The 15,304-nt window shown below is 42.7% G+C and overlaps 1 protein-coding gene across 7 annotated transcripts in view; it reads right to left on the bottom strand.

Moving 5' to 3' along the window:
• EXOC6B (exocyst complex component 6B) overlaps positions 1-15,304 on the bottom strand; it is a 448,390-nt gene that overhangs the window by 375,507 nt on the left and 57,579 nt on the right. For all 7 annotated transcript variants that reach the window (XM_037898400.2, XM_037898402.2, XM_037898398.2 and 4 more), the window contains exons 2-3: positions 8,270-8,435; positions 1,775-1,822 (exon numbers count right to left, since the gene is read on the bottom strand). In XM_037898400.2, the coding sequence (XP_037754328.1) occupies positions 1,775-1,822; positions 8,270-8,435 (214 nt within the window). The remainder of the gene's footprint in view (positions 1-1,774; positions 1,823-8,269; positions 8,436-15,304) is intronic.

Raw genomic sequence — 15,304 nt, 5'->3', positions numbered from 1 at the left:
ATTTTTTTCTTTTTGGGGTTCTTGGGGATTTTTGGTTTTCCTCTTTGGTTGGTTGGTTGGTGTTATGGAAGTGGTTTGAGTCTGTTTTCCCCATAAGGTTTGCCAGTTCTAATCTCTGTTAGAAGCATCAGTTCCACCCCCCTCAGCCAGAAACAGATTCTCTCTCCACACACTTTGCCAGTGGTTGTCAAATTTTAAATGGCCAAAGTATCACGGCCTCCACCACTTCCCATGGGAGACTAGTTCTCACTCCAATAGGTCTTTTTCTTTTCCTTCTATGTAGGTTCTTATACTGCGTTCATCCATTGTCTATCTTTGCACCTTTCAGTAGTACATCAAGAAACGGAAGTAACGTGTCATGTGTTTGTTTTCTCATCCTCTGCCCAAGGGGAGAAGTGTGTATAGGGGAGTGTTTTGCTATGGATTTCCCTTTTTTTTAAACACACACACACAGAGTTATACATTTATGTTAGAGTAATGAGGGCAAAGAAATGCACCTTGCACTTAGCTCCTGAGGGAATTCATTTCAGTGTCTTGGGCTGACACCCAAGAGAAACTCTGTCTCTCGCAGAGAAGAGCTTTACCCTTATTGTAGTGAGCTCCATTGTGCCCGAAGAGCAGAGCTGTTGGCCATGGTCTTCCTCCCATATGCAGAGCCTCTTTCTTTCCTGATATCAAGTCTAACTTTTCCTTTTCTTAATCATATCCCTTTATTCTCCTAGCTATGCCTCCCTGGATCAGCCTAAATAATCTCCCCCATTCCTTGGTGTTTACCCCATTCAGACTCTTGTACACTGATGTCCTCTCGGCCGTCACTAAGTTATTACTTGGCTATCTCAGTCTCTTCCAGAGCCAGTCCTAGGGATGCAGGAAGAGTGCACTCGCCAGCAGTACACTGTTGGGGTCACAGAACTATCCAACATTGGCAGGAAGATGGAATAGGTCTTTTCCACATCTTAAGCCCATAAGCCAAAGTACTTACTTTGAAAGTACTGGCAATAAAGTGAATTTCTCTGTGAACTAGGAAGATGGAAGAGGAGAGGAGAGCAGAAGATTTCTTTGGGAGTAAGGAACAAGTGGTGAGAGTCCCTCCAGGAGGACAAGAAGATGAGTTGCAGGAATAGGCGTTTCTAGACACTTCTCAGATATTATATATATGCACACAACTGACACTTATCTTTCTTCATATATCAGTGCCTCTAGCTCACTGACCACTTGCGTTGCTATCCAACAATTTCCCTTCAATTTCTCAATATCCCTTTAGTTTTAAGACTGAAGTTTAGAAGACTGAATGCAGTTAAAGGGGAAAATCACATCCAAAACATACAGAGCTTCACTTGCTCCATGGTTCGATGCCTCCACATATGCAGCTGAAGACCGCACTGACTTTTACTGCTGCCGTACTGCTCTGCAAACTGGGAGCCTGATCCTTCAGTGTTTACTGACACTAGTTAGGGGTGAGGATTGAGCCCACTGTTTGTCCATTATCACTTCAAAGTCTTCCTGCTTTCCAGGTTCCCCCCCATTGAGTTTTAATTATGGAAAGGGATAGTCACTTCATACACATCCCCATTACATTTACTGAAAATTAGGTACAGGTATCAAGTATTATACAGATTTAACACTATGGTCACACAAGTTATCACTAGTATTGCCCACACAGCTGTGGACTTCTGAAACTACAAGTCTCTGCAATCTATCAGTATTATAATACATTAAAATATTCAAAGCAAATAGATCATATAAGGGAGGCTTTTAAAAATACAGGGCTTACTTCCTTCCCCTCACTCTGCAGTTTTCTATTCGTGTCTGTCACTTGATGCTGTGGGAGGAAATGGAAAAAAAAAACACATTAATTTTAAAATTTACATGTAATCAAGAAGTTTTTTGGTTGCTTGCACAAGAACTTTTACTAGGGGTTTCACCAGCTTCCACGCAATTTCTTACAATTTTCTTCTGCACCCCCTAAAATAGATGTGGTTAATATGTTTTTTTGTTCATCAAAAGGCATTCAGTGGATTTTCTGACATAAGGAAAGATCCTAAGAGCAGCACAGGTGATATGAAGGTGGACGTGGCTGAGTTTCTTGCCAGTTACTAGACACCAGTGGAAAACAGCAAGGGGTAACACGGCTAGATGCCACCTTTGAAAAGCTGTGCCCCCCAGCACAATATTCTGCAATTGTTATTCATGTAAAGTAGTACCTCCCTCCTTGAATCCATTCTGTATGAGTAAAGGAGGCATAATCTGGTCCCTGAGTCAAATGCATTTTTTGTCAGCAAGTGAATGGCTTCTTAAAAAACTGAATATCAATTAGCTCACATGTTTCATAATGCAGTTCATATGAACTGTTCAAAGTAGTTAACATGGATTCATCCATTTCTCCCCTTCCCTGTCAACATGGTACCTGCTCTTGAAACAGAGACGTTCAATCCTGCAAAGTCTAAATTCTCTGGATCAACAGTTATAAAGTTTATAGTTATAAAGGGCACTGTGCTTGCTCCTGTACAACACACCAAAATTAAGATCGTTCCTGCCCCAAAGACCTTCCAAACTAAGTGGTTTACATACTGTAAACAGGGCTGGCTGCCTCCCATGGATGCCTGTGTAGCACAGGGTCAAACTACAGGGAGCCTGCCTCAGTTTCCCCTCTTGGACTGGTCAAATAAATTTCATTTCAGGCTTTTTCTTGATCAGAAATTATCCCTCACTGGGGACTGAGCTCATTAATATAAAATAACTTGCAAATAAAATTCAAACCCCAAAACAAAGTCCATTCATAAGTCCACACAACAAAAGGTTTCTCTTCCTCCACCCAGAACTTACTCCCTGGAACCTTTGCCATCCTTCCCCGGCTTGGTCAGGTTCTTTTCCAGGCCTCTCTGCCCTGGAGAGCCTCTCTCTGCAGACACTATCACAGCTTCCTGAGCTTCCTCCTTCATTGCCACCACCTGCTGCACTGTATAGGGAATTATCCAATTCACCCCAGGTAAACTGGATAATTCTGTCATCAGGGTTCGCTAGCCTAAGCTCTTCAGCCCTTAAGGGGCAAACCACCCTATTACGCATATTCTTTGGACAGGGAGGAAAAACTGACCAAAAAGAATTTTGGTAGCGTACACATTCGAGCTTAGCAGCCGATCAGTGCAATACTGTGTGCCTGCAAGCTTCCATTGGATTTTAACTTCTTGCTCAGCTCTCTCATTATTGAATTTTAAAAACTAATCCATAACTTAAAAAAATTACATGAATTCATTGGATTTTATACAAAAGCAGCAAGAGGCAGGATCACAGCACCCTGAGCCGCCACAGAGAACAAAAGAACATAGTGGATTATAAGAGCAAGCAGCCCACCCTCATCACCTCTATTTCCAGCAGAAGAGAAGTTGAGCTTATACCAGGGGTGGGCAAACTTTCTGGCCCGAGGGCCACATCTGGGTATGGAACTTGTATGGTGGGCCATGAATGCTCACAAAATTGGGGGTTGGGGTGCAGGAGGGGGTGAGGGCTCCGGCTGAGGGTGTGGGCTCTGGGGTGGGGCCAGAAATGAGGAGTTCAGGGTGTGGGAGGGGGCTCCAGGCTGGGGGAAAGGGATTGGGGTACAGGGGAGTGAGGGCTCCAGCTGGGGGTGCAGGCTCTGGCGTGGGGCTGGGGATGAGGGGTTGTGGGTGCAGGAGGGTGCTTTGGGCTGGGGATGCGGGGGAGTGAGGGCTCCGGCTGGGGGTGCGGGCTCTGGGGTGGAGCTGGGGATGAAGGGCTGGGGGTGCAGGAGGTGCTTTGGCCTGGGACTGAGGGATTTGGAGGGCAGGAGGGGGATCAAGGCTGGGGGTGCAGGAGGTGCTTTGGCCTGGGACTGAGGGATTTGGAGGGCAGGAGGGGGATCAAGGCTGGGGTAGGGGGTTGGGGTGCAGGCTCCGAGTGATGCTTACCTCAAGCAGCTCCCAAAAGCAGCAGCAGCATGCCCCCCCTCCAGCTCCTACACGTGGGCGTGGCCAGGCAACTCCACGCACTGCCCAGTCTGCAGGTGCCACCCCTGCAGCTCCCATTGGCCGCGGTTCCTGGCCAATGGGAGCTGTGGGGGTGGCACTTGGGGCCAGAGCGGGGACATGCCACTGCTTCTGGGAGCCACACTGAGTGGGGAAAGCCCCCAACCCCACTACCCAGCTGGAGTGCTAGAGCAGGGCAAGCCAAGGACCCCACTCCCAAGCGGGACCTGGAGGGCCGGATTAAAACATCTGGAGAGCCAGATGTGGCCCCCTGCCCATAGTTTGCCCACCCCGGCTTATACTCAACTCTTCACCTTGTCATGATTCCCTTATATGAAACCATTACTCACCACAAACTCTGATGTCTTGACCAATTGCTATGGCTGCCGTAGCAAGGACCTGCTGCTGCAGCCATGCTGAGGAAAGTGCAGCAACCAAGATTTCTGAATGGATTAGTACCAGTGAACCATGTCAGACTGACACCCTAGAAATGAGGTCCTCTACTTATCCACTACAACATGTATGGCAATGAAAACTTCCCCTATATCACCCCACAATGTACCTCAAATGTGACCTGGAATACACCAATTCTAGAGATGGGAGGATCATTCAGTCTCTGTTAGCCATTCAACCCTTTACATCTCTCACAAGAACGCTGACAAGACAAATAATTATGATGTCAGGAGGAGGATCTGTGATATAAAGAGGACCAAGACCCAACTCATTCCACAGTGGCCGCTGATTGGCCAACAAATGGCAATGATTTTTGGCCACTTCCAACTTGGGTCAGATTGAAACTGGTGACCTAGCAGTGAAAGGCTTTATACAGCCATCCCAATACCAGCTGCCTGAACTGTCCAGACCCCATGATTGCCAGACTTTAACTGCTTGTACTTGTTACCATAAACTTATCGCATTGCAGGCAAGAAGGATTCACCTCATGACTTAACTTTTTACAACTTCACTGGAGCGGTCGCATAGCAGCGCTCCCCGCACCTCCTGCAGTAGGTTCAGTTCTCCTGGCTGACTGCCCTACACAAAAACTGCTCATTTCCTTTATGATGTCCTGAGATATTTCGAGTAGGAGCATGGTATCTCCTCTGAAGATTATTTTATTTTCTTATACCCCGAAAATCCTACTATGAAAAAGAATTCACGTAGGCTAATTTAAACCTGCTCCAAAAGTGATGCCAAGTCTATACAAGTCTTCTATTAAAATTACATCTCAATCCCAGCTAAAGCAAAAACGAACAGGAATATGTTCCACCCTTGTACATTTTCAGTTTTTTTAGAGGCACAGACACACACAGAAAAACAGATGATTATTTACATAGGAGCTCCATAGACACACACAGAGCTTTTCAGACAAAGGGATTTGGAGATTTTATAATCTAAGACAGACAAGCACAGCAAGGGGTAACAAACAGCAGGTGGGGGCATGGGAAGGATGAGGATATGGTAGTGAAGGATCATGAGAGGGGCTTATTTAGTTCATTCTTCTCTATATGGAACATGTGGTACCAAGCATTTGTTTAAATTAATTATAGCGTAGAGACAATCAGAAGGAGGGCAGGAGAAGAGCAATGAAAGGCCAACTGAAAGGAGTTATGAGCAGGAATACGAAGGAGAAGAGAGTGCAATACACGGTGCTGAGGACATTCATGATACAATATTTTACCAGCCAAATAAGCAAAAGGTTCTTTTACTTTTTTTAAACGAGGAGATTAAATGTAAAATAGTGAATTAGTGCAACCTTAAGGCTGCACAGTTATAATCACAAAGAGTAAGCAGAAGTTTAAATGCTGTTATGATTAGAAATTTGTCCAGGTAAAAGTGATGCCTTTTTGAAGATCTGTTCCTGTGAATACAGTATATAGTTTCATCTGGGTTACTTTTCTTGCAAAATATAAGTTGCTACTACTGTTAGCTAAGGGAGGTAAACCATAACGAACCAGCATCCCAGTGGGGAGCTGCATTGTTGGAGATATCTTCTGGATGAGTTGTAAAAAAAGAGAGTTCCTGACTATGTGTCAGCCTTAATAAGTGCACAGTGTTGCCTGAAAAAGTTAGAGGACTTCTGATGTTCTGATGCAAATTTCAACTTCAATTCTGACCACCTAAAATGGACACTGAATTCTTCTTCACTTTGTATTGTGCCAGGTTTCACAGTGCCCAGCGGTGTTAGCACTTCAATGGCATGCAGGAGGATGGGGTTGAGTTCTGCTATTTAGAGTGCCTGAAAGGCAATACTGTAAATATAAGATTACACAGGACTCCAGAAACTTAAACAAAAGCATATATAAATGATAAATGCTGCAGGTGAAATACTGAAGATGTAGATTTAATGCATATGCTATGGAACTATGTAAGACTAAAACTACTGAGGAAAAAAACAAAAACAAATACTGTAGAGAATGAATAGTTGAAACAAAATGAACATTCTCCGCTGGATCCGTGGATGGGTCTCCAGGGAAACCCTCATGAGAAGGAGTCCACTACTTTTTACAAACAGATTTCTGCATTCTTCTCCTCTGGGGCCATTTTATAAATCAGACAGCTATGGAAATCAAGGGATCCCTAAGTGTACATGAAGGAACTTCTTAGTGTGCCACCCATAAAGAAGTGATTTGTAGGTTGGGAAATCACAAGGAGTCTTTTCAAAGAATGTGGTATTCTTGGCTAGAAACAATGATACAAGAGTAGGCTGTTCCTCTCATATGTTCTATGGCCTTAATCCTGCAATTGGCACTGCCTGTCAATGGGCCTCCGAGCGAGAGCGGGAGTTTCCCTGCATGCATCACTGCAGGATGGTGGGCCTGTATGAGTAAAACCTGGAGTCCTGCTAGGACATGCCTTACACAGGCACTGCAATAAAGAAGTGTACGGTTACTTTTAAAACCTCAGCATATTAGAACATGAAACTTTTCTTTACTCTCCAAAGAATTTTTCCTGGGAAATTTTTAGTATTTTCCCCTGCCACATCTTTTGCACTTAGACTTCCATACAACCACCCAAAAGTCCCACGTCAGGCTGCCCCATCCTTCCAAGTGAGAAAGGCTAGCTGTGTTACACTCTGGAGACAATCAAGGTGTCTTTTGGGGGGGTGGGTGTCATTGTCCCTAAAGAGCCAGCAATTCACTGTCCTTGGATGGTTTCTGTCAAACTATCTGTGACTCCTTGCTGTTGAAACCTGTAAAGAAACTAGGCCTCAAGAATACACATCAATCATGCCCTACCACCCTCAAAGCAGATATCACAAGAAAATGAGGCAGCTTCCCCAATTCCGGAAACTCAGAAGCTGCGGGTTTGTTCTGATATATTTTTAGAACTGACAAAATTGTTCATTCCCCACATTTTAGGATACAGTGTCTGAGAGACAGTTCCAAGGTCACCTGTTACTCCATCTGCCCCCTATACCTAGAACAGACTCCATCATCATCTGGTTTCTCCGTTTCCCCTCAGAGCTCACCCCGGGTTGCTTGCCACTGCTGATCTGCACTTAAAGCTTATTTCACTCAGGGGACTAGTATAAGCAATACTGGCAAAAGTGCAGTCTTTTGCTGGTATAAGGCATGTCTATACTAGAAGGGTTTGCCAGTATAGATATAGTGGTGTAAATGACCAGCAAAGCTTTTCTAGTGTAGGCGAGGCCTTGGTCCTTCTGATGTTTCAGGGTATGGCTACACTGTACTGAGGGGGCAGGGAGTGATTGCAAAACATGAAGGCATAACTGAGCTAGCTTTAATCTAGATAGCTAGGGTACCAAAAGCAATGAAGCCACAGCAGCACACAGTGTACACGCCTTGATGGGACCCGGGTTATATACTCAAAGAGCTAGACTGCACTGAAGTCCATGCTGTCGCAGCCTCATCACTACTGGTATCTGAGCTAGCTCGTGTATGTCTACATGAGCTGCAATCACACTTCCAACTGCAGTGTACGCATACCAGGGCAACCACACTGCAAAACACTCAAACTACATAGAGTGAATGAATTAGCAGCTGATCAGCTGTAACATGAGCTACTGCATCCCCAACTTCATTACCAGCTTGAAGCTTCAACCCATCCCTCCTGATGGACCAGCCAGCTCAAGCTTAAATCACCCCTTAACTCAAGCTAGATTTGTGGGGGGAACGGGATGGGAGTGATGTTAGGAGCAAAGCTACACCTCAAGCTAACAATGTAGTGAAGACAAGCCCTAAGTCAGAAATGAAAATATTTCATTGTGCCACAATATTACCCTTTGATAGAAGAGATATGTCTTTGCTAAATTTCTCTCTTACCTTAAGCTTCTGGGCTTCTCCCCTAACTTTCAGGAGCTCTGTGATGGAATCTACAAAGCCCTGGTAATGGAAGTTGCACATTTTCTCAATCTCTCGGTCATGGTTTCGAATTCGGGCTTCCAGTTTTTCCATGAAACGACCATGCTCTTCGCCATCATAGACAGACCTAAGAAAGAGGAGTTTCCAAGGAGGTTAGAATTGTGTTACCTGTCTATATAATTACCTAGAATAAATTCACAAAATGCTAGTTGTTAAACAATAACCAATAGCCTCTGGACAGAGTTGGGGGGAGGAGGGATAAAGTGGCGCTTTACTTCTAGTTTTAACTCATGTTTGAGGATATTCTTGTGTCACACATGTTTTTCTCTTTTCCATTCAACAAACATTTGCTTTCATTCCTGTTTCTCTCACAGACCACAACGTTTCTATTCAGGGCACTGGTAACTGGACACAGAACCTTCCTCCTCTATTTAGGTCAGCAGTTCAAATCCAGTTAGGCCACCAGAGACCAAAACTGGCTGCTATTTGACGGGTGATTGGTGGCCTTTATGAAGTGACTCTGTGGGCTTCAGACCAGCTCCCAGAGGACAAGTCACATGAGAAAAGCACAGTCTCTGCTGACACAAATTGCCCCCTTGTTAGCACGGTCAGCAGGGCTGCTGGAATAAGTGGGACATGGGACTGAACTCCCCACCTCACCTCCCAAATGGCCCTTCCCTGTCAGAGGTAACGAACAAAGGCAGGAAGGCCTGGGGGAAGCTTGCATTCATCCTCCATGTTGGGGAAAAATAGGTAATCTCCAGTGAGGTCAATCCAACAACATCCATACGCACTAAATTCACATTCACGGAAGTCATTCAACAGGATTTCTTGGGTTCCCATATTTATTCAGAGAACTCCCATATAAGATTTGATTACTCCCTGCATGGAAAGCTCAGACTGACACCTAAAAAACAAACAAAATCAAACAATGTTCTTTTTACTCCGTACATCAGAGACAGAAAACACTGTAACAGCATCATCACCAACAATTCTGTGAGGTGGACTAGATTACAACTCATCCATCGGCAGATATATTGCCTCTGTAAGCCTAACAAACTTGGTCTTGGCAGCAAACATAAGCAGATGTGATTCCAGAAAGATAAAAGAGTGATGTAAAGTATGAAAGGTACTTTTTTTCTGATCACAAGCACATTAATTTTCTAACATGAGCGGAAAGATTTTAAATACAGGCTTACAATCCACAGGATATTCCGAAGACTGTGACAATTTTAAGACATCTAATTCTGAATTTAGCCTTCTCGACTGACTCACTGATTTTCCTGCAAACCTCGACGTTTACAGCAATTGTGTTAAAAAAGTGATATTATGTAATTTCAGAGACCGAATACCTTAATTCACTATTGCTGTCCAGTGATTTGAAAAGTTGGGGATGAAAAGAAACTACAGAAATACAAAAAAACCCAACCCAACAGATGTATCAAGTAACCCTTTAGAGGAGGTGGTCAGCTAGGTGGCTCCTTGCGAACATTTGAAGTAATGCTGGGGGAGAAAAGTACCTACGTGATTTAGAAACACAGGTCTGGCTTTCAGTGGAATTTGTGCTCCTAAGTCACTTGAAAATTTCACTCTCTGAACTCAAGATAGCATCCCTAGGTGTCTATAGTAAAAAATCAAAATGGGACTAAGCGCTGAGGGGGGAAATGTTGAATAATTATCCTTATGATGTATTCTGACATCGTGAGTTATGCACTTTCAATCTCCCATTCTCAGGAGGGTCCTAATAGGGTGGAAACCCTGCATATTTAGGGTCTTTACTTATTCTGCATTGATTGCAAAAGAAAGCTTTTAAATAAGTCCAATTCTACGCACATTTCATGGTCATTGACAAAAAGCAGAGCAACAAGGCATGCAATTCTTTGAAGTTCACAACATAGCCTCCTTCAGTGCTATCCAGTTTCTGCCTTTGGAATAAGCATCTGAAGAGACAGTGACCTGACATTCACGAAAGCTAGGATGTTGCCACAGTATCGATTATGGTAGTTTTTATTGCACTGTAATCAGGTAGAGAGTTTTGCCAAGAAATGACTATTTAGAACGTAGAGAGAGACTGCCATCTAGTGATGGTCTACTTATTTGCAATGCTCCTTATGTATATCCTAAATCAATACTGCACATCCTTTCTAATTACCTGCATCTTAGCTACAATCCAAAAATGCAAATATAATAGCATATATATTATTCAGCTATATAACTCCTTGGTAGACTTCACTATAAATTTAAAAGAAAATGGAAACACTAACTGAAAAAGTTCCAAGCTGACATAATGCAGTTCCACCAAGGGAAAAATACTGTTTTGCATTTATGTAACACCTATTACCCAAGAGTCTCAATATGATTTATGAACATTAAGCAAGCCTCACATCTCCCTAATTTTACAGATGGCAAAACAGATACAGACATCCAGTGACTTATTCAAGGCCAAAGAATGAGTCAGTGACAGGAAGCAACAAATCCTAAGAGTCCTAGATATCAATCATCAGCTTAAACTTAACACCGCTAAAGCCAAAAACCCTTGTCTTCCCTTCAAAACTCTCCCCTTTATCCATCACTGTCTACACCACCACCATGCTCCCTGTCACTATGACCCATAAGACAGGCATCATCTTCAATTTCTGTTGGTGAGAGAGACTTGTAGAAGAGCTCTGTGGAGCTTGAAATCTTCTCTCTCACCAACAGAAGTTGGTCCAGTAAAAGATATTACCTCTTTCACCTTGTCTCTCTAATATCCTGGGACCAACACAGCCACAACAGTGCAAATTATTAGGTATTTTGGCCATACTATACTCTCCTGTTGGATCACCTTTCTCCCTATATTGGGTCAGCTTTCTCCCCCTACTATTTGCATTATTCCTAGATACTTATGACCTACACTCTTACTTGTCTGCTTATGCCTGTGGGCATCCATCACCTAGTCTACATCCATTTTATCCAATTATTCCTCTTGCCCTCACTTCTAACCCTCTCTGGGACTCTACACCATTTGCATCCATGCTGAAACCTTGTAAAGCCCCTGGAAACGTTCCGACGGAAGTTCTGTAAAAGTGTTCCTTGTTATGTCTGCCGATTGGATGTGTCTGTTTACTGAGCACATAAAAAAATCAATTTAAAAAACAAAAAATTCAAGACTCAACTCGACCTTGGATTGTGTCAGTGTGTTTCACAATGCCCATGTTCATTAAAACAAGCTTTGGTTTTGCAAAGGTCAAACGGAAAAAACTTTCCAGGAAAGTTATAAAAGGCAAATGATGGACCAGAGTCACACCAGTTTCTGTCTGACAGTCTTGTTTTTAACAAAGTTTATCCCATACAACGGGGCAGCCAAATTTCACCCATCTGAAGCCCATACTGTCAATCATCAGGGCCCCATCCAAGTGGCATGAATTGGAGCATATGAAGCCACCTTTATCTTTAACACGGTGGTGAGGATCTTTTAGACAGGCCTACACTGCACCTCGCCACCCTGATCCACATGCTTCTCAGATCAAAAGGGAGTCGTGCATACTGGGCTCTGTTCTCTATAAGCCACATCCTCATTCTAGAACATGGATGGCTACGGCCTGCATGCAGCCCTTGGGATTCATTTTGACCACTCCTTGCCATACATCTTAGTAACTCATTAAAATGCATTTAGGCACAAGCTGGGCAGATGCTGGGGGGAGGGAGGAAGGGGGGACGGCGTGGTTTTGTGGCTACCACACAAGACAAGCCTGGAAAATAGGAGTCCAGGGTTCTGTTCCAAGCTCTGCCACAAGCTTCCTGCATGGCTGAGCTCATCACTGAGGGAAAGGGCATAGAAAAGCTGTGTGTAAACTAGGGATAATGCTTCCCAATCTCACAGGTTTCAGAGTCTTTAAGAGTTCATTCATTAATATTTGCCAAGGTCTTTGAGATCCCCAGATGGAAAGTGCTATGGAAGTTTAAAGACGACTTATGCAAGCACAGCAAAATACAAATGCAATACTACAAGAAAGGCTTCCCAAGCCAGTGTTCAGCCCTTGTAGGAACTTCTGTAGGTTTGTTCTGCATCCTGAAGAGTGGGTCCAACGAACGTGGTTAACACCACTCTAATCAGTTTCAAATTATGACAGATTAGGAGCCTGACCCTGCACCTTTACTCCAAATGGGAGTTTTGCCTGCTTTATGACTGCAGGATTGGATCTCCAACAGAATATAAATAAATTAAACTGAAATTACAAGAGGAGAAGGAATGGGGAGGGAGGCAGGAAATATCTCCCAAGAAATCTCTGGGGACAAAATGAAAAAAAAAAAAATCTGGAACACTGCAAGGACATTCTGGGGACAATGAACAGAAGTGTCTTGCTTTTTGTTTTCAATTAATATGTGGAAAAAGTTCTTGGGTCTGGTTCCGGACTTCAATTTTTATTTTATTTTTTTTCCTTCTTAATCTTCTGTAGTGGTTTTAAGGCCTCTGAAACATTTCTTCTCATTCGGCTACATAAAAGCTCTAGCATTTTGTTTATTATGAAAGTTAAAAATGAGATGAAAAAAATTAATTACTGCATAATGTAAAAAAAAAAAAAAAAAAAAAAAAAAAAAAAAAAGATTAATGCAACATGCCCATGGAAGGGTCAAACTAAGTTTGACAGGCTCAGATCTGTTTCGTACACAATGTGAAACACCAAAATCACTGAGATCCTGTGCTCACATTCTTGCGATTTGCAAAATGTCTGTGTAGCAAAGGGACATCAGTAGATTATACTTTTTTTTTTTTTTTTTTTTTTAAAAAACAACAAGTTCTCTTACTCATGTTACTAATACCTGAAATTTTTTCAACTGAAAATCTTAAGTACGGAATTTCCTTTTCATCTTGTATGCTACTTTTATTTGTGCACTTCTCTAAGTTTTTGCAGTGATGATCGATCAGTCAATCCACTTTCAGGTTTTCCTGAACCAGCAGAGTGTTCTGACATTTGGGTTACAAACATTAAAGCCACACCGCTCTTGCATACTTTTAATTAAAAGTATTTTTGTAATCGTGACAAATTTTGTATTAACAGTCTAGAAAGTGGTTCCTTTATTTGTATAAATTCAAAACCTTCATTTTCAACCGACATTGACAGAGTCCCTTTAACAATTGTAAACATTAGCAAACTACTAGAGGAAGTGGTATTCTATACTAGAAAGCAGCTCCTGAAAATAAATCCTGCTCTTTGCACGGCTCTAATATGGCTGAATAGCAGTTAAAATACGGTTTGACCCTGCCCTTACAAGCAAGACCTAACCGTATTATAAGGAGGTCAAGAAGCTATCCCATTGTAACCCCAATCCCCACAGTTTGTGTAGCTAGGATGCTAATCTTTGAATCCAACCAGCGCAGCAACATTAGATGCCACCAATTAACACTTTCATGCAACATGGATTTCTTCAGCGCCTGCCTTCACCACTTACAGCAGAATATGATGTGACTGTCAGCTCTGTCATAGATGATGGTTCCTGCATGGCTTTGCTGGAATAGGAAACTTAGGGGAACAGGAAGTAGATACAGGGCCTTTAACGTTCCAAGGGTGTCATTTAAGTAACAACAGGACACAGGCCAACCAAAGCAAGATAATGCAAAATTCAGGCAAGCTACCACTCTTCCCACACTTGTCTAGGTGTTACACAAAGTGTACAGGTAGATACTGTAATATCACACCAGGACCTGAACATATTAAACACTAAGGCATACCTTAGTGATAGCAGCCTTGGGGCAAGGGGAAGATTGTAAAGAAAATAACAGTATGTGGTGTGAATGCATGGTTTTTTATTCAGAAAACAATGATTTTATTAATATGTTCTGGATCTTTATTAATATGCTAAACTTCAGTAGCACTCTTCATCTGAAAATCTCAAAGCACCTTACAGCCATGAATCATGTCTCAACACCCTATTAAGTAGGAAAGGGATACATATAGATCACTTCCTCTGCACAGAAGTGGGGCCACTTCTGGAGCGAATACAGCAGCTGCTTAATAAAATTACTACATAAGTTTAGGACAGGAAATTAAGAAATTGTACGGAAAAATTTAGGGAACCTGAACAATTATCCGAGCAGGGATTTGGCCAAGAAACTACAGTTAATATCCCTACTCTAACAAAAGTGCCATGGGCCTGCTAATTACCATAAAGAGACAGGATCTCAATATTTACTCGACACCTTCAGACCTATCTATACTAAGATTTTTTCTAAAATTCCTTCCCTTTACTACCACCGGGTCAACCTCTACCAGTGGGTGGTGGCGTCAAGTTAGGGCTTCGCTACATAAATTATTCTGGAATTACTCGAGATATGAAATAGTTTATTCCAGAATAAAAAGTACTTTTTTCCCCAAACTAGCTTAACAGATTTTGGAAGCAGATTCTGGAATAAGTATCCACACATCGAGTTGTTCGGAAAGAGCGATTCCGCTTTAAATTCCCACCCTACGTTATTCCAGAATATCTCGTGTAGACTAGCCCTTCACCACCCTATTGAGGTGCCCTGTTCCGAACAGGGTTAGACAGCACAGAGAGCCTAAAATACTAGTGTTCACTGTCCATGTTTAGGCTAGCACCCTCACTCTTAAAGTAGGTAGGAAGGCTAGTGCAGCAGCAACTATGGCTTCTCAAGAGTCACACTGCCAAAGCAGTACACTTTGATAAGCTTCGGGTCTCGTTAGCATGCAGACACTTAACAGGATACTACAATTAATCTCATCGCTGTCAATTCACTGTGTCAAGAATTTACCAAGACCTTGTCTACAGACAAACAGTCACTGGGTTAACTAGAGGTGTTTTTTAAAACCAATTTAGTAAAATCTGTGCAAGTTTACATTCAGATGCTTATTTTGGTTCGGGTGGCTAATTTTGGCTTAGTTTAGTCTGACAAAAAAAAGAAGTCAGAAGCCTCTTTGTTGACCAATCATGGACATGAGCCATCTCAAACCAGTTGCCACTCACGTGTGGCACAAGTGCAGATTCTACAGAGAAAAT

This window comes from Chelonia mydas, chromosome 4 (assembly GCF_015237465.2).
Source record: "Chelonia mydas isolate rCheMyd1 chromosome 4, rCheMyd1.pri.v2, whole genome shotgun sequence".
NCBI classification, from domain to species: domain Eukaryota; kingdom Metazoa; phylum Chordata; order Testudines; family Cheloniidae; genus Chelonia; species Chelonia mydas.
The sequence above is the reverse complement of the archived record's forward strand: the minus strand, read 5'-3'. Positions and strand labels throughout refer to the sequence as shown.